This window comes from Carcharodon carcharias, chromosome 26 (assembly GCF_017639515.1).
Source record: "Carcharodon carcharias isolate sCarCar2 chromosome 26, sCarCar2.pri, whole genome shotgun sequence".
NCBI classification, from domain to species: domain Eukaryota; kingdom Metazoa; phylum Chordata; class Chondrichthyes; order Lamniformes; family Lamnidae; genus Carcharodon; species Carcharodon carcharias.
This window is the reverse complement of record NC_054492.1, coordinates 27,685,863-27,704,880: the sequence shown is the minus strand read 5'-3', so window position 1 is coordinate 27,704,880 and position 19,018 is coordinate 27,685,863. Positions and strand designations below refer to the sequence as shown.

The 19,018-nt window shown below is 41.8% G+C and overlaps 1 protein-coding gene across 3 annotated transcripts in view; it reads right to left on the bottom strand.

Moving 5' to 3' along the window:
- Positions 1-16,284: 16,284 nt before the first annotated feature.
- The window catches only part of iqch (IQ motif containing H), a 152,755-nt gene continuing 150,021 nt past the window's right edge, over positions 16,285-19,018 (bottom strand). For all 3 annotated transcript variants that reach the window (XM_041174725.1, XM_041174726.1, XM_041174727.1), the window contains 2 exons: positions 18,907-19,015; positions 16,285-16,954 (listed from right to left, as the gene is read on the bottom strand). In XM_041174725.1, coding sequence (XP_041030659.1) covers positions 16,853-16,954; positions 18,907-19,015 — 211 coding nt within the window. In that variant the 3' untranslated portion in view covers positions 16,285-16,852. The remainder of the gene's footprint in view (positions 16,955-18,906; positions 19,016-19,018) is intronic.

The following is a 19,018-nucleotide window of genomic DNA, read 5'->3' as shown; positions in this document are numbered from 1 at the left end:
CCACCCCTCTTAAACATTATAAATTTAATCACATTTTTCTTCTCCTTAGCTCTGACGAAGAGTCATACAGACTCAAAATATTAACTTTGTTTCTCTCTCCACAGATGTTGTTGCCGAGTTTTTCCAGCATTTTCAGTTTTTGTTTCAAATTTCCAGCATCCGCAGTATTTTGCATTTATGAATCTGAGCTGCATGGGCTGCTGCTACAACTAACTCTTGATTTTCTCTGGGCACTGAACTCCTGCATCAAGGTTTTGTAGACACCTTGCCAACTGTCACTTAATACTCTATGTGAGATAACTGGCACTTACCCAGCACAGACTTTCAAAATAGTTGCATCTTGCATATGCTTTGTGTAATTCAGTTTTTGTGTCAATATGGTCTTTTCCAAATAATACAGTGTCTCATAGCAGGGTGAAGGTGATGCTGAAATACACATATTTAATTTTGGAAACTTTTCTACAATCAATATTTTGTGATTGTGTGAAGTCACTTGCTGAGAGACGGTCATTGTCAGAGGTGTAGTTCAGTGAATGCAGCCTTCAGCTGTAACATTGACATGGGTGTCAGGAAGATATAATCATTTCCATAATGTTATTGGAATTTATTGTAAAATAGAGTAATAGTGGGATATGTGTGTGTGACTTAAATGAATTAAAGGCAGCTGGTCTGAAGGCTTTGATGTAAACATGGTAAACATGAGGAAAGTTTAGAATGTAAGGTAAAAGGACATTTGCATTTTTAAAAGACTAGATTGTTTTCAAAGAAGGAGTGAAATATGTTACCTTGCCAGGTGAAGTTTAGAAACAGTGTGTTTATTTTTCTCAAAGGTTACTGGTAAAACTTAGTGCTGTGAGAGGTTTTTATTATCAGGAAGATAAAGTCCAAAGACATATTGAAACAATGGGAATTTGCATTCAAAGGGGAAAATATGTATAAAGGAGCAAAGGCTGTGTGTAGGGGTAGGCATTTTGGGATCTAACAAATGTGAAAAGCCTTCAACATCTATACATCAAGCAGCTGTCTACAAAGGACTGAAGTTAAGTCATACGGACTTGAAACGTCAACTGTCTCCCTCTTTGCAGATGCTGTCAGACCTGCTGACGTTTTTCCAGGTATTTTTGTTTTTGTTCTAGATTTCCAGCATCCACAGTATTTTGCTTTTATCATGTTTCTTTGCCTGGGTCTTTTAAAATCTCTGTGTCTTACTGTTGCCTTAATAAAACTAACTGGGAGTCAGATCAAGTAGGGGTTTTAGAAGTTATCATAGTAATAATGTGTAAATCTATGTATTTAAAATCATTTCTCTTATTAATAAATATTTAATCTAATTTTGTAAAAACCTATTAGACTTGGGAGTCTTATTACTACTGAATTCAAGGCACACATCCTGAAGTTTATACAAATTGCAAATAAGTTGTGGCAGTTGTTTCAGGTTTCCCTCTGGAATTTGAACAACTCAGTATTTACCATCTGCTGTGCCATAACATGGGCCAGTGGTATTCATAGCATACCCTTATCTACTTGCATCCCTCTCCTTTTCACCTGTGTCCCTCAGAAGACTTCCTTCTTCAAATATCTCTGGGCATCACAGGTCTTGGTTTTAGTTTTGCCATTATGACAAGATGGGCCCAATGGCCTCTTACTATTCTGTATCATTTTATGACTCTATCCTTTCACATCAGGCTGGCACTGAGACAGTGAGGTTAGTTTCAATGGAAGACAAACCAGATGCCATGAAAAGCAAATGAGTGATTCACCATGTTACTGGTCTTTCAGACTATGTGATACTCTGTCACTGCCTCAAAGTTAGTAATGCTATAATCCACCTCAGATAGTTAGGTTAGAATCACAATCTTGAAGTGAAACTGAGCTTTTCCATTGTAAATACTGTTGGGGGCTACAAAGTTATGAGGCTGCAGAATTTGCTTTCAGGGTTAACAACTGAGGATGAAACTATTTCAACGTTCAAGTTTAGTTTGGCCGAGTGTGGAGGCAGGAGATCATATGATGAAACCTCCAGGAGCACATTCAACTAGAGTTGGCAATTCTAGATCTGATGCATCTGTCCTCCAAGCATCTTAGCAAATTTTGTAATGCCAATAGTTATGCGTTGTGTGAACCAAAAGACATCTTATTTCATGGAGGCATTATTGAAAACAATGCAATGCAAAGCCGTTGAATTTTTAAATATGTTTAACTTGTTGCAAAAATGATGGAAGCTCAAACTTCTGATTGAAATAATAACAAATCTAATTCTGAAAAACAGTAAACGCTCAACCGGCTAGAATATAACACCAATTTTAATATTAATATTTTTTAATACAAATGACATTTTTGTTATTCGTTTTTGCAGAGTGGTGTCTATGCTTGTGACCATGATATGACACTTAATGAAAGTCCTAGAGCTCCAGACAAATTCCTGTGAAGGAACATACAATAAAGTTGAGGTAATTAGAATGGTCCGTTCAGGGAAAAGGGTTCATTTGTTGAGTGAACCACTCAGTAATTTGTTGTTGTAAGGGAGCTGTGTTCATTTGAATTGCTGCATAATCCTGAACATTATAACAATCCCTACAAGCTTGTCAGTCAACGCTGCTTTGAATATTTAGACTTTAAAACTGCTTGTCAGAAACAGCCATTATGTGTATGTGGTATAAAGGTCTGGCACATAAAGGGTCCATGTGGCACTGGGTACAGTACCACCCAAACAGTGATATAAGAGAATGCATGACCCATACCTAGGGGTCAGTGTAGTGTTGGACTGAGCCAGGTGTAGAAGTAAGGACAGAGCCAGCTCCTGGCTTGGATCTTTACTGTATCAATGTAAATAGTTTCTAGTAGTTAATAAATACTTACCTTGATTACCTTGATAAGACCTACCAAGCTATTCCCAACACCTTACAACATGGTGGCAGCAAATGGAACAACTCAAAACCTCACAGACTGCAGAGGTAAATTAAAATCCTGGAAAACTGAAGGAAAAATTGAAGAAGCATTTTTAAGATATTTATTCATGGGATATGGGCATCACTGGCTGGGACAGCATTTATTGCCCATCCTTAATTGTCCTTGAGAAGGTGGTGGTGAGCTGTGTTCTTGAACTGCTGCAGTCCATGTGGTGTAGGTACACCCACAGTGCTGTTGTGGTGGTGGCGGGGGTTTAGTTCCTGGATTTTGACCCAGCGACAGTGAAGGAATATATTTCCAAGTCAGGATGGTGTGTGGCTTAGAGGGGAATGTCCAGGTGGTGGTGTTCCCATGTGTCTGCTGCCCTTGAAATTCTAGATGGCAGCGGTCGTGGGTTTGGAAGGTGCTGTCTAAGGAACATTGGTGAGTTCCTGCAGGGCACCCTGTAGATAGTACACGCTGCTGCTACTGTGCGTCGGTGGAAGAGGGAGTGAATGTTTGTGGGTGAGGTGGCAATCAATCGGGCTGCTTTGTCTTGGATGGTGTTGAGCTGTGTTATTGGAGTGTTATTGGAGCTGCACTCATTCAGGCAAATGGAGAGTTTCCATCCCACTCCTGACTTGTGCCTTGTAGATGATGGACAAGCTTTGGGGATTCAGGAAATGAGTTACTCGCCGAAGGGTTCCTAGCCTCTGACCTGTTCTTGTAGCCACAGCATTTATATGGCAGGTCCAAATCAGTTTCTGGTCAATGGTAAACCCCGCTGTCACTGTTGACAGTGACCTGAAGAAAAGCTCAAGAAGCGAATGCATGGAAGGAAATCGCCAGAGAATAACTCCAAAGAAAGGCTTGGGAGCTGAAGGCAGAAATTAAATTCCTCACTGCAGCAGAAGACTCCATTGAATCCTATGGAAGTCCAGCTACAATACCTAGAGTGTGCAGAGTCAGCAGACCTAGAAGAGGTGAGCTAAAAATTTAAAATTCCTTGACAGCGCATCTGGAGAAAAGTTAAACACTGCAGTCATCAGAAATTGCCGTTCAAATCACAATCCAAGAATACCGATTCCTGAGTTGGTTCCTGAACACATGATGGCCAAGCTTACTCCAAACAAAGAAAAAATAAATAATTAGTTAAAAATTAATCATGACTGAGTAGGCAGCTTTAAAAACCCAGCAGAAGCTGGGATTTGTCACTTCCAAAAGGGGGGAAGACTCCAACCAGTTGATCAAGGCAGCCATTGTTGAAAAAATTTAAACGCTGAGATCATGAACAACATTACGCTGGGAGCCTGCCAAAACTGGCAAGTGCAGGAAAACCCTTTGTGAGGAAGTGTATGGCGGCGCCATCTTGGATTTTTGGAAACCTCTTAAAGCTGAACCTACAATTTAGAATTTAACCATGGATCAGAAATTCGCTCTTCCAGGTCAATTTGAACTTATCCAAGGCCCAGATTAATCACAAAATTGGGGACTTTAGAGAGGGAGGTTCCTTAGATACATGATTGCTTCAGATCTGGATAAAAAGACAGAAGCTGAACAAGTTAACACACTGCTTTATTTGGTAGGCCTGGTAGCCGACGATATAATAGCTAGACGAGGAATCAAGGAATCATCAGCAAAATTTGATGAAGTTTTAAAATCATTTGACACTTATTTTAATCTCAGAAGTAACAAAATCCTTGAAAGGGCTAAATTTAATAAACTTGTCAAGCAGCCAGGAGGACCTGTTGACTCCTTTGTTAATGAGCTGTACAGAATGGCTGAAGGCTGTGATGGCGGTGACCTGAAATCTGAGCTAATCAGGAATAGAATAGTTGGAGGAGTAATGACATGCTTCAAATGTAGGATGATCTAACCCTTGAGAAAGCCATCCAGATTGTCAGGCGATCTGAAATCTGTTTGCAGCACAGATCCATATTAAGGGGAGAAAGCAAACTGTGGTACAAAGTAAAACCCACTGTCTAGTTAATGTAACAGCACAGAAACAGGGAGGGTCCAGGCCAAGGGAAGCAATAGCCTAACCGACCAGTAGAGTGACCATGTCAGCGCAGTGGGGCAAAGCGCCCCCACAGGCAAAATCAATGTTTGCCGATTTCAGCCCAAAGCTTTCAGTGCAACCGAATAGGATGCTTCAGGAATCTATGCAAAGCCAAAACATCAAATCGCATAGAAGATCCCATGAGGGTTCATGAGGTTGAGACGGTGCACAACCATGCTTCTTGGGTAAGGTCAAAGATCCTGGACTTTTGTTCCAGTATGCAGACATTTCGGTTAATGGCTGTCTCACAAACTTTAAATTGGACACAGGGAGCAGGCGTTGTGGTCCTACTGGACAGAGAACCATGGCTAGTGACCGGACAGTTGATGCCATCCACAATACACCTGCACGGCGTAGGAGGTATCAACCTCCCGGTGAAAGGTATTCTGCAGGTGACACTCTAGTACAAAGACAAAAGAATTTGAGAGACCCTGTCTGTGGCCCTCAAACAGAACTGTTTACTGCTCAGCTGAAAAGCCTGCGTCGACCTTAACCTTTCACAAAAAATTGACAAGGTCAACCCAAAAGGCCTGGCTCCAAGTATAAAAAGGAGTTCCCAAACCTTTTTGCAGGATTGGGATGACTGAAGAACACATATAAGGTCACACTGAGGGAGAATGTTAAACCTGTGTGCCTGTACATGCCACGAAAGATTCCCTGCCCATTCATAAAGCAAGTTTAGCAGCAACTGGATGAGATGACAAACACGGTGGGGGGGTCATCTGCCCAATCACACAACCAACTATGTGGTGTTCTGGAATGATCCCAGTTCCAAAACTGAATAGTGATACCATATCTTGTCTCTGTGTCCGACAGCCCTCTGGAAGCAAAGTACACCAGTCGGCAGCCTCCATCCAGTTGTTCTTGAAATAGGACCGCTCCAAGGCCTGCGGTTGAAGCATCTGTTGCTATTGCGGTTGGCAGGGATGGGTCATAGTGGGCCAGAATGTCCATCCGCATTTGCAGCGCCTTGACACAGCTCAATAAAGCTATAGCCAGAGAAGTACACCTCAGTGGATGAAGGCCTGACTAAACTCTCCAACCCTCCAAGACTACAGTGCTTTCAAAACTCAACGCTAACAGCAGCTTTTGGCAACTTCCCCTAAACAAAGGGCCCAGGTTGCTGACCACATTCATTACCCCTTTGGCAGATTCTTCTTCAACCACCTGCTGTTTGGAATCAGCCTGGCGCCGGAAATATTTCAATGTACAATGGCGACCATTTTGCAAGGCCTACAGAGTGTCAACTGCTTTATGGACAATGTTTTGGTTCATGGCCTAACAGTGGAGGAACATGACAAAAAGCTCACAGCTGTCTAAGACTGCCTGCAGGAAGCAGGCCTGATGCTGAATAGAAATGCAAGTTCCAAGACATCAGTTTGGTTCCTGGTACACATCTTCAGCAATAAAGGCATCACTGTGGATCCACAGGAAATAAAAGCTATTAGTGAGTTCCCAATCCCATTCTCAATTCCAGACCTCCAGAGATTCCTGGGGATGGTGAACCAGTTGGCAAAATGCTTACCAAATCTGGCATAGGTCACAGAGCCTTTGAGACATCTACTTAAGAAAGACCAGGCATGTTGTTGGGACTTGTATCAAAAGCAAGCATTCACTCACATTAAAGCAATGCTGCTCTCAGCGACATTCTGGCCAATATGACCCACTCCTGCCCACCACCAAAGCAGCAGATGTTTCATCGGAATGGTCCTATTTCAAGAGCAACTGGATGGAAGCCACTGACTGGTGTATTGTGCTTCCAGAGGACTGTCGGACGCAGAGATGAGGTACGCTATCATCGAAAAGGAAGCCCTTGCAGTCATGTGGGCATGCAAAAAATTTTCAGACTGCATGATGGGCCCAAAGACCACAATTGAAACAGACCATGAGCCACTGGCCTCATTGATAGATGAGAAGAAGCTGGCAAAGATGCCTTCCAGAATCCAGAGAACACACCTAGGCTTCATGAGGTTTGCATACGAGACAGTATACATTCAGGGAAAGAGCCAGACAACGGCAAACACACTTTCCAGGGGCACAGTGGACCTTCTAACAAAACAGGACAGAAATCTAATTAAGGGAGCTTGAAGAACACTCCCAATTGACAAGGAGACACTTGAAGGCAACCGTAAATAAACTCCAACAGATTTGGCAGGAACAAACGCAAGATGAAGAGTGTGCCTGCATCCGCCATTACTGCCAGCAAGGGTGGCCACTACATGGACCGAGCAGTGGTACCATGAAAGCTTGGTCCGAACAACAAAAACACTTTACTATCACTGACGATCTCCTGGTCTACAGTGAGTGGCTGGTCATCCCAGTCTCCCTTCAGCTGGAGATCCTCCAAAGATATGGGCATCACTAAGTACAGGGCGCGGACCCAATCCTCTGTCTGGTGGCCAGGCATTTCCAGGATAATTGAGGACACAATAGTGAACTGTCAGGTGTGTGTGCTATGCAAGCAGGGCCAAAGTGGCAAAGCCAAGTGTGAGGGCCTTATCCTGTCACAGTTCCCTACCAGGCCAGGGGAGAGGCTGGATATCAATTTATTTGACATCCAATAATAAATTGTTCCTTATTGTGGTGGGTTACTTTTCCAGATGGTTTGAGTTGAAGCAACTGTACACAACAACCACAAATGCAGTGGTTAAAGCACTGAATGAGTTGGTTATGAGCCACAGCAACCCAGATGAGATTGTGTCTGATAGCGGCCCACAATTTTCAAAAAGTACTTCACCCAATTTATCATCGCATCGGGCTTCCACCACCATACCAGCTCCCCAAGATACGCACAGTCAAACAGGGAGGCCGAAAGAGGGACCACAACATAAAAGCCCTCCTAAAAGGAATGAAGACATCCAAACAGCACTGTCAACTTATAGGTCCACCCCGATACAATGTAGCTTAGCCTCAACCGAACTCCCGATGGGCAAAAATCTTCACACGCAACTCCCAATCCTGCTGAAGAAACTAACACCAGTGTTGGTAGCCAAGGATTGCCAAGACATCCAAGACAGAGAGTAGTCCTACAGGCAGAAGTAGGCTTCCATCTACAACAAAAGGTACTGCACCAGACACCTGCCACAACAACAAAAGTACGACAAGGTCTGGATTTAAGACTTTGAGAAAGTGGGCACTATCATCCGGAAAGGCGATGACCAATCAGAATCATACCTGTTCAGCATCCCAAAGGGTTGTCAGGAGAAACAGGAGGAGCCTCCCCTTCATCCCTCAAAGGGTCCCTTCCACTGTACTGTGGAGAGAATTGAGGATGATACCCAGATGCCAGAACAACCTCCAAGGGAGGGTTATAAGGTCTCCAGATCACCTGAACCTATGTACTCATTTGGGGGGGGGGGAGAAGATGGGGTAGTAGTAAATGATGCAATACATGGGGTAAACTAGGATAACTTGTAAATGCGTTGGATAAAGACTTAGGGGGAGGTGTAGTGTAGGGGTCTGGCATATAAAGGGTTAACGTGGGACTGAATACAGAACTGCCCACACAGTTATGTAAGAGAACATATGAGCTGCACTTAGGAGTCAGTGTAGTGTTGGACAGAGCCATGTGTAGAAACAAGCATGGAGACAACTCCTTACATGGACCTTTACTCTACCTACCTATATAGTTTCTAGTAATTAATAAATACTTACTGTTGAACTGCCTAAGACTACAAATACCTTAATAAGATCTTCCGAACTATGCCCAACGCCTTACAACAATGTAGAGCCCTTTCTCTGTTAACATCATCATTGGATATCAAGAAATGCAGACACCATTCCTTATCATAATGTCAGCAAAGTGGAAACCCTACATATTGTTATGACTGGGATGGAAGGAGTGTGCAGTTTATCTAGCCCCCACTACCCCGCAGGTCGCACCGTTAGTTTATAAGTTTAATTCACTCACTAAAATGGCCAATTATTTACCTTTGTTACTGTTAGACCCAGAATAAAAGAGACTTTAACCAGGCTTCTTTCAATAAACTCAGAATGATTGATTTATTATAAAACTTCTTAAAAAATAGTTGCAAGAACTGGTTAACACACAATTGTACTCTGGAAGTGTGCGCAGGTACAAACAAACCAAGGGTAAACAGATAGGGTCTCTCTGCAAAGATGGGATTTAGAGGATAGGCATTGTAAAAATAAAGGATATATTTGCAGGACCTCAACGCTGTTGATCTGGAGCTCCCTCATGAAGATGAGCTCTTGGTCTTGATAGATGTCTGGAAGTTCTCACCAATGGAGCTTCAGCGTGGAGGAGCCCATCTCAGCATTGCAGGTCCAAAATGCAGACAAGTTACACTCAGATGAGGATTCTCTGGCTACAGGTTTATAACTACACACAGAATTTCAGCCAAGGCAGAGAGTAAGTTAGGGTAGACTTCCTGCTCAGCTTATTCCCCACAAGACTTAATTCACAAAACAGCAAGTTCAAAACTTAAAGCTTGTCTCTGCCATGTGATTTCCAATAAATCACTTGCCTGTGCCTTTACCAGTTTTTATCCCCCCTCCTTCCCATCAATTAAAGTGATTGTAGTTCAAAGTAACTAAACAGCTCTTCCGCTACCATGCTGGTCAGGTGATTTCTTGGAAATGACATGCTTATGGACAGTTCCAAGGTAAACCTATGACCCTTTTTAAAAAAACTCCAGGTCAGCATCCAAATGTCCAGATAATGCACTGTCTTTCCATATTTTAAAAGGAAAATCCAGTTCATAGAGTCATAGGCGGACTGTTTCTAACAAATAATGTATAAGCACACAAGGCACAATTATATCAACAGAAGACAATTGTGACACTAAGGCACTTATGCATATCCCATTTTCCTTATGGGCTACTTATACTACAACAAGTTGGTGCCTACTTTCAGGAGAAAGTACTCGACTGCTTGTATTTTACTCTGTATTTTATAACTCCAGTTCAATGCTGTCATGTTTGAATGTCAACAGCAAGTTGCATTTATATCGCTTCTAAATGTTGTCAGGCTTTCTCTTAATATTAGGAACTTGTTGAGTGGAGCTAGCACACACATTGTTGCCAGGTAGAGCTAGCTTAGACCTGTGAGCCCTCCATTCAGCTAGGCAGAAACCCACGTATTACAATAAAACCTATGGCCAGCTTTTCACTACCGAGGCGGATAGCCCAAGTCAGAAAACTTCCTGACTCAGCAAGCCTACCTTGGCAAAGTGTGTCCTGATACACGGAATTTTCGCAGAGGAGGAGGGGTGGGATAGAATTGGTCTTGCTAACTCTAGAAACAGGTCATAGGTTGCCATAGGGGTGTGTGGGTGCCAAGGTGGGCTGGTTAGAAGATGCACCTTGGTTCTCTGGGGCTTTGTCCCAGCTGTTTTGCAGGCTGTTAAGCCTTTTATCCCTCACCTCCCACCCACCCCCCTTGGTCCATCATACCCTCCATGTCAACTCAATGCCAACCAATGCCCCCACCAACCCCCATGCCTCCACACAGCTGCCATGCCAACTCATGCCCCCATCCACCCAACCCCCAAGTCCCTTCATACCACACATGCCACCTCCACAGCCACTCACCCAGTATCCATCATGGGCAGATCTCAGGAGCCATGTGGTGATTAAAAAAGAAATGTCTAACAATCTAATGCAGCTCTTACCTATACACACTTAAAGTGAAAAAAACTCCCATTCATGGAATCCATTCAAAGTTTTTATATCTTCTCAAGTTGTTAATCTCTTGGAGAAACTAACAAACTTCTTTTCAGACCCCACATCAAAGACAGCTGAGATAATTGTAGGTTTTGAAACTCAGCCAAACATCCATAATGACAAAACAACAGCCCATGGGGAAATATCAACAGAGCTCTATTGAAACTGTGCAAACAGGTGCTAATTTTTTTTCTAATCTACACCAGATGGCCTATCAATCAATGCAGTCCAGCAGAAGGTTTAACTCTAACAGCTGCAGCCCAGTTTTTGTTTTAATGCTTAAGAGTGGGACATTTAAAAAAACTTCCGATTATGACACTTAAACAGACTTTATCTGCCCTTCAAGAACACTTATGTCTACCCCATCAATTTGTGACTTCCAAATGGCAGGAAAAGGCGTTTGCAACAGCCAAATTGGGGTCTGTTTGCGCTCAACACTAGGTTCAAATGGCCCTGCTGAGTTCAGGTTTCTCTTCTGTGTTTTCATGCTGAGGACACAGCCACATCCCCCAGCCAGATAAATTGGATCTGTTGGAAATGGACTTCCATATTTCTGTGAAAATCCAGCCCCTAATGTTAACTGCAGCTCAGTTGGTAGCACTCTTGTCTCTGTGTCAGAAGGTTGTGGGTTTAAGTTCCACTCCAGGACTTCAGCACAAAACATTCAAGACTGACACTCCAGAGCAATACCGAGGGTACTGTTTCTCAGATGAGACATTAAAACAAGACCCCTCTGCTCTCTCAGGTGGACGTAAAAGATCCACAGTATTATTTTGAGGAAGAGCAGGGAGTTATTCTTGGTATTATGCCAATAGTTATTCCTCAGTCAACATCACATTATGTTTTTGGGAGCTTGCTGTATGCAAATTGGCTGCCTCGTTTCCTCATTATAGCAGTGACTATGCTTCAAAAGTACTTCATTGGCTGTAAAGTATTTTGAGATATCCAGCATAATATAAATGGAAATCTTTAATTTCTTTTTTGCTATGCATTTTTCTGAAGACCATTAAGGATGCATTGGATTGCCCCAGTGCTATCAATGGAAGACCCAGTTTCTGAATCTGTTCATTTTTAAATACTGAGGCTCAACTATTAAGAGTTCTAAACCATAGAAAAGGAAATGTATAAAACAAAATGGTAATAATGCTCCTGGTATCCACAAAACATTCCAGTCCTTTTGTGCATACCAGTACTCTTAGGTATGTGACATAGTTCTTATGGTGTAATATAGAGGGTTTATCTTCTCTAAGTGCCAGTTTAAGAACCACTACCACTGAAAATGGTAAAATTGAAAATATATGTATATATATATATATATATACGTACACAAACTCACACACACACACACAAACTGGCTGCCAAGGTGCTTCTTGACAATGAAGTGTGAGGGGGAGGGTTGGTTGCATCTTTAACATAACCTTGAGGCCACATTGACACAGTGTAAGCTGGAGCATGAGTAAAGGTTGACAGAGGCATTCGGCTGGGCATTTGAAGATATTACACACTGGTCCAAACAGGATCAGCTGTGTTTCCTCCCTGTTATAATTACATAAATAAAACTATGGTGGAGAAGAAGGCAGTCATTGTGCAATATGGTAATTGACTGACTAATCTAAGGTTTGCAAAAGGGTTGTGTTTGTGGAATATTGTAATCAGATGAATAATTAATATTTTGTGAAAGACATCTATTGTGAACTATGTTAATAAGACAGATGGAATGCATTCAGGCCAGGGCAGTACTGAGCAGATATTCTTACATTTGGTGATGCTACTGTTGGGTCTACTCTCAAAATATGTTAATTAGCTGGTATAATTTTCTCAGTAAACAGATCCTCAGAAAAAGCCGCAAAGGTTAGGTCAATTAACCCCCTTCAAAAAGGAGCTAGCTAATCATATACTGAGTTGAACAAATAGCCAGCAAATAAACAGGAGACTCTGTTTCCTCTGCTGCTGGGGTTTGAGGATGTTGGCTGTGCAGGGCACAAGAGTTGAATAGTGAGTATTCCAGGACAGATAAATATAGCCTTGAGGGATTACAAAGTATTTAGGGAAGAACCTCCGAATGGTGTGCATTCATATTGTGGTAATGGTCTGTGGAAGCACAGACAATATTTTAAAGGACACTTTCTAGTTTTTATTCAACTTTTGCCACCAGTTTTGCCAAGTGTCACATTACAGGCCCTGCAACTGGCTGTAATGCTGAACTAGGATTGCGGGGTTGGGGGGGAAAGATTAGTCATTCCTGGGCCCAATCATTACCTAACTCCTTGGATGAATGCTGCATAAGGACAGGATTAAACTAGTCCATCATGACCTCGATTGACTCACTGTCTAGGCTCATAAGAATGGCCATTTGAACAAGGTATTGGAAGGATGATGCCACTTTCAAAAACTGTTCCTCTGACATGTCTTCCTTCTTCCTTAACCGAGGTTTTCCACCCATGGTGGTTGAAAGGGCCCTCAACCGTGTCCAGCCCATCTCCCGCGCATCCACCTTCATACCTTCCTCTCCCACCCAGAACCATGATAGAGTCCCCCTTGTCCTCACTTATCACCCCACCAGCCTCCGCATTCAAAGGATCATCCTCCGCCATTTCTGCCAACTCCAGCATAATGCCACCACCAAACACATCTTCCCTTCACCCCCCCCAGCAGCATTCCACAGGGATCGTTGGTCCACTCCTCTATCACCCCCTACACCTCAATCCCCCTCCCACGGCACCTTCCCATGCAACCGCAGAAGGTGCAACACCTGCCCCTTTACTTCCCCTCTCCTCACTGTCCAAGGGCCCAAACACTCCTTTCAAGTGAAGCAGCATTTCACTTGCACATCCGTCAGTTTAGTCTACTGCATTCGCTGCTCTCAATGCGGTTTCCTCGACATTGGAAAGACCAAACGCAGACTGAGTGACTGCTTTGCAGAACACCTTCGGTCTGTCCGCAAGCATGACCCAGACCTCCCTGTCGCTTGCCATTTCAACATTCCACCCTGCTCTCATGCCCACATGTCCGTCCTTGGCCTGCTGCAATGGTCCAGTGAAGCTCAACGCCAACTGGAGGAACTGCACCTCATCTTCCGACCAGGCACTTTACAGCCTTCCGGACTGAATGTTGAGTTCAACAACTTTTAGATCATGAACTCTCTCCTCCATCCCCACCCCCTTTCCGATCCCCCTTTTTCCAATAATTTATATAGATTTTTCTTTTCCCATCTATTTCCATTATTTTTAAATGTATTTTCATCCATTGTTTTATCTCTACATTTTAGCCTATTTCGATCCCTTCTCCCCACCCCACCCCCACTAGGACTATCTGTACCTTGCTCATCCTGCTTTCTACCCTTAATGACACCTATTAGCACATTTCTTAGCTAATATCACCACCGTCAACACCTCTTTGTCCTTTTGTCTATGACATCTTTTGGCAATCTCCAACTATCACTGGCCCTCTATCCAGCTCTACTTGTCCGACCCTCCCTTAAACCAGCTTATATTTCACCTCTCTTCTATTTTTCCTTAGTTCTGTTGAAGAGTCATATGGACTCGAAACGTTAACTGTACCCCTCTCCGCGGATGCTGTCAGACCTGCTGAGTTTTTCCAGGTATTTTTATTTTTGTATTGGAAGGAGCTGCTGAGAGTCTGAGGAAATACACTCAAGCAAGGGGCTGTATCTTCAGCAGTGGAAGGGGAAAGAAATAAGACTAAATGAGTAAATGAAAAGAAAGAGGAAACATACGTTTAAAAATAAACCATCCTCTGCCATTGCACCTTTAAGTTCACAGGAATAAGACCAGAAATTAGGTCACAATTGCTATTAAAAAAAAGGCACACTGCGTATAATTTTACAGGGCTCCTGGTTTAAAGGTGTTTTTAAATTACTGCAATAGCTCCTGGAACGCAGATGATAGCATGTCCTGAAATGCCTGATGTACCTTGTTTCCATGGTAGTGCATACCTGCTTTCTGTGGGTCTCTGGATCTGCTGTTGAAAATATCCAACCAGCCAGTGGGAGACTGGTGACAGGCTTCAAATGTAAAAATGGGAGACCAACAGGAGCAGGCAATTTCCATGTGATTCTTCCAGGATCTGGGCTGCAGCAAGTCATAATGCAAAATGCCTGTAATGTTTATACCCAGAAGGAATCCAAGTTCCAGAGAAAGATAATCAGTCTATTCCCAAACACATCCATCTAAGTGCTCTTTGCCTTGCACATCTGTCAGCTTCAATGTATAACATTTGAAAGAGTCACACATGCAAAGTCTGCATTACACTTGCACCTGGGTGGCTCAAACATCATATTCATCAAACAACAATAAATCATGATTGTACTTTTAAAAGTATTATGAAAGAAGCAGTCAATACCGACTGTTTTCTGATGTCTTTCATGACCTGCTTAAAGGGGAGGAGCTGGATATTTACAAGCAGCTGCTGAACTAGAGTTAAACTTCCCTCAGCAACGGCAGTTAGCCTCTAATCAAAATTAGGATATACACATTTAAACACTTCAACACTGGGAATACAGCTTGTGACCTTAAAGGGACAGCCCAATTTAGATAATCACACCTTTGCAGCAGACAGCTTTACATTATTTGGGAAAAGGCTGTCAAGATGTAAACACTTCCCTGATAAAAACAAAAAACTGCGGATGCTGGAAATTCAAAACAAAAACAGAGTTACCTGGAAAAACTCAGCAGGTCTGGCAGCATCAGCAGAGAAGAAAAAAGTTGACGTTTCGAGTCCTCATGACCCTTCGACAGAACTGAAACACTTCCCTTGTTATTTTACATTGTGCTTACAGGGCATAATAAATCTATTCTGTAACTCACCGTGAACATCAGCACAGGACATCACCAGTTGAAAAGAGGACTAAAGAAAATAATATTTAAGTCCTGATAATCAGTCTATTCATTTATAAAAGTGGGATAAAAGATCACTATGCATGCAACCAATTGAAAAAATGACTTTAATGAAGTGATACAGTATTTTTTGAGAGCTGAATCTCAATGTTATCTCTGCATATTCCTTCTGTCACCTTTACATCTGAAAAGTGTGTAGCAGAATTGATGTGCAGGTGCAAAGTATTCTTGTACCACAATAAAACAAAAGTTACAAAAATCATTCCAAAACAATCTTAAAAATTGTGTTACTAAATGGCTGGTTTATGGTTAAGATTTCAGTGAGTTATATTTATCATTATTGAATTTGTTCACTATCATAATTACAAGAATTACCTCAATGTCTTTAATCGCTGCCTGTAACATGAACATTAGTATTGAGCTTCTTTACCATACTGCACATATGAAAGGATTTATTCAATCCTCCCAAGACAAAATTGATTCAGTACAGCTTTTATTGAATATTCCTTCTCTCCCTTTTCTAAAGATTAAGAAGCAACCCCTCATCACATTTATACAGTTTTCTAGGTGGGGAGTTGTAAGTCATGTTAAGGACCTGTTCACGTGAAAGAAATTTAGTTACAGAAACTATCCAGAGTACATTGTGCTGTGGAAGAAATGGATCTTCTCATATGCTTTCAGGCAAAAAAGAATAATTAAAGTGTGATTTCATCCCCCCCACCACCCCCACCCAACCCAATTTATAGAGTAATTGTACTGAAACACTAAAGAAGTTCAGTAACAATATGGGCAATGCTAATTAAATAAGATGCAAGTCTATCAGCAACACTTAGCTGCTTAGCTGGATAGCTAAAGGGCTTACCCACGTGAAAGGAGAATTACTTTTCCCCTTTTAATCATAACTGAATCATTTTGGACTGCTCGTGCACCTCCTATTGGCTGGTTACAAAGTAACACAGGCTGAGACCTGGAAATAGATTGCCTGATTTTCGGACAGTGCATGGCAGTCCAATAGCAGTGGGGAGCAATCAGGAAACTTAAAGAAGGGAGGAAAAATAGTATTTATGCCACCAATATGGAAAAATCATCCTTTTTATCTCAATTTGAACATTTTAATTGTGACTTTGAGCTAATTTCTATCATTTTCAGAATATCCTGTTGTAAAAATAAATGCTCCTGGACATTTCCCATGCTTCCAAAGGTACAGTCTGCAACATATTTGAACAATGATTGAAGAATAACGCAGCCTTGTTTGGAATCGTTGTCTCACTAGAATTCTGGCTGCTGTCAAAGTTAGCATTGGAACTTAGATAGTTCATTCTGAAAATTAGAAAATATCTACAGTTTCTCTGAATTAAGATCTTCAGCTCAGTGTTTCCAATGCAGTGGTTGCATTATCTTCTTTAGCTTTGGACTTGTTCACTATTGTAACTCCAAGGATTAACTCAATGTCTTTGATTGCTGCCTGTAACATGAACATAAGTGTTTAGTTTCTTTACTAAACTGTACATGTGAAAGGATATCTTTAACCATCCCACAGCAAAAATCTCAGCAGTGCAATGTCAACTTAATAATTCCTTCCCCCCCTTTTCTGAAACCCTTATCTAGACTTTAATCAAATTTGGCCTTAATTTCTCCGATGGTTCTCCTTCCCACCCTCCATATGTTCCAACTTATCCAAAACTCAGCAACTTGTGGAAAGCTACATGTAAAGTTCCAAGAGTATCTATATCTTGCTCATATGACCATTCTTCATATAGATTCAGGCTACTGAGTACATCACAGCCAGTTCTGAACTTGACCATACCAATGATCCCAAACGTTCACTTGCACTGAAAGTTGAAATAACCTGTATCATAGTACAATTCCCTATCTTTATTCTGTACATTTCCCCTCCCTAAACCAGGCAGCTAAGGGTAATTATACTTCTCTGATACCCAGGTCACCTTTAGAATGGTTGAAAAAAAAACTGACGATCAAGTGACTAAAATTATAAACAAATATTTTCCAGAGATAATCACTAAAGAGGGCACATCAACTTACAAAAGAAAATGGGCAAGAAGAAACTAGCTAGCCCAACAAGCCTGTCCCATCCCACATGGTGTATGTAACCTGCTCACAACATTAAACCAATCCCCCTGTACCCCACCACCCTAACCCAATTCCCTACCAGTAGCCATGCAATATCCTGGGCAAATTCCCCTCAGGCAAATCTTGGTATCTGAAGCCCTGAAAAAGCTTCAGTGCTAGATACCAAAGACTAATATTGTTTGCACTTTACTTCTGATAATCACTGACAAATGATTATGGAGAAACACAAACCAGATTAATCAAAGCAATATCAATTCTGATTGACCTTTCCAGATAATTGCAGGTGCTATCAAGGACAAAGCAGCCCATCCGCCACTTTGAACAATTATACACTGTACAACTGACGCAGTGTCTGCGGTGTGTATCATATACAAGGTGCACTGCAGTAACTCGTCAAGGCTCCTTTGACAGCGCCTTCCAAACCCGCAACCTCTACCATCTAGAAGGACAAGAGCACCATCCCCTGCAAGTTCCCATCCAAGTCACATATCACCTGACTTGGAACTATATCAGTGACATTCCTTCACTGGCTTAGTCAAAATTCTGGAACTTCCTTCATAACAGCACTGCGGATGTATCTTCACAAAGTGGACAGCACCTGTATGGCTCATCACCACTTTCTCAAGGTAAATTAGGGATGGACAACAAATGTTAGCCTTGCTAATAGCACTCAGATCCCATGAAAGAACAAGAAATGAGTTCTGATGGAGTCATATTAGATTTGAAACATTAACTCTGTTTCTCTCTCCACACATGCTGCCAGACCGGCTAAGTTTTTCCTGCATTTTCTGTTTTAATTTAATAAAAAATGAGTGTTCTTTTTTAAAGCAATTCTGGGAGTGGTATTTTGTGCTTGTCTAAGTATCAGTTTGTAAGCTTGCTGTTCAGGCTTATCCATGAAAAGAGGTGATTTGGCTGAGGTATTGCTACACAATCATTGTCTGTGGAGCCATAACTCAACATAAATTAATGCTTTTCTGAGTGGGTAGCTAAAAGAGGACATAATTCAAAGGATCACTGACTGTCAATGATATTATTGTACAAATGCTCAGTGCAGTCTTATCAAATTTCTATCTTTTTGGTAATATTACCCCATTAAAATAGCAGAGAGAGGAATTTGTCGCTGACTGTGCTCCATCTTCATGCAAAACTGTTTTACTTATTAAGCTGGTAAGTCTGGTTCTCAGGTATTGAAATGCAGAGTTATGGTTGTTGACTGAAGGTTGAATGACACCTTGCTTCCAATCACCATGCAATCTTAAAACATTTCTATGTTAATAAAGTGTACAAAAATTAACAGCAAAACATAGTTAATTAACACCTCACCTGAAAATTGTTCTCCAATTGCACATTAGGTGCTGATATTTCCTGATGAATGACAGAGAGATTACGAGCAAAGGTCAGCAGAGCCCCCTGGAGATCTTCCCCAATTGTTCTG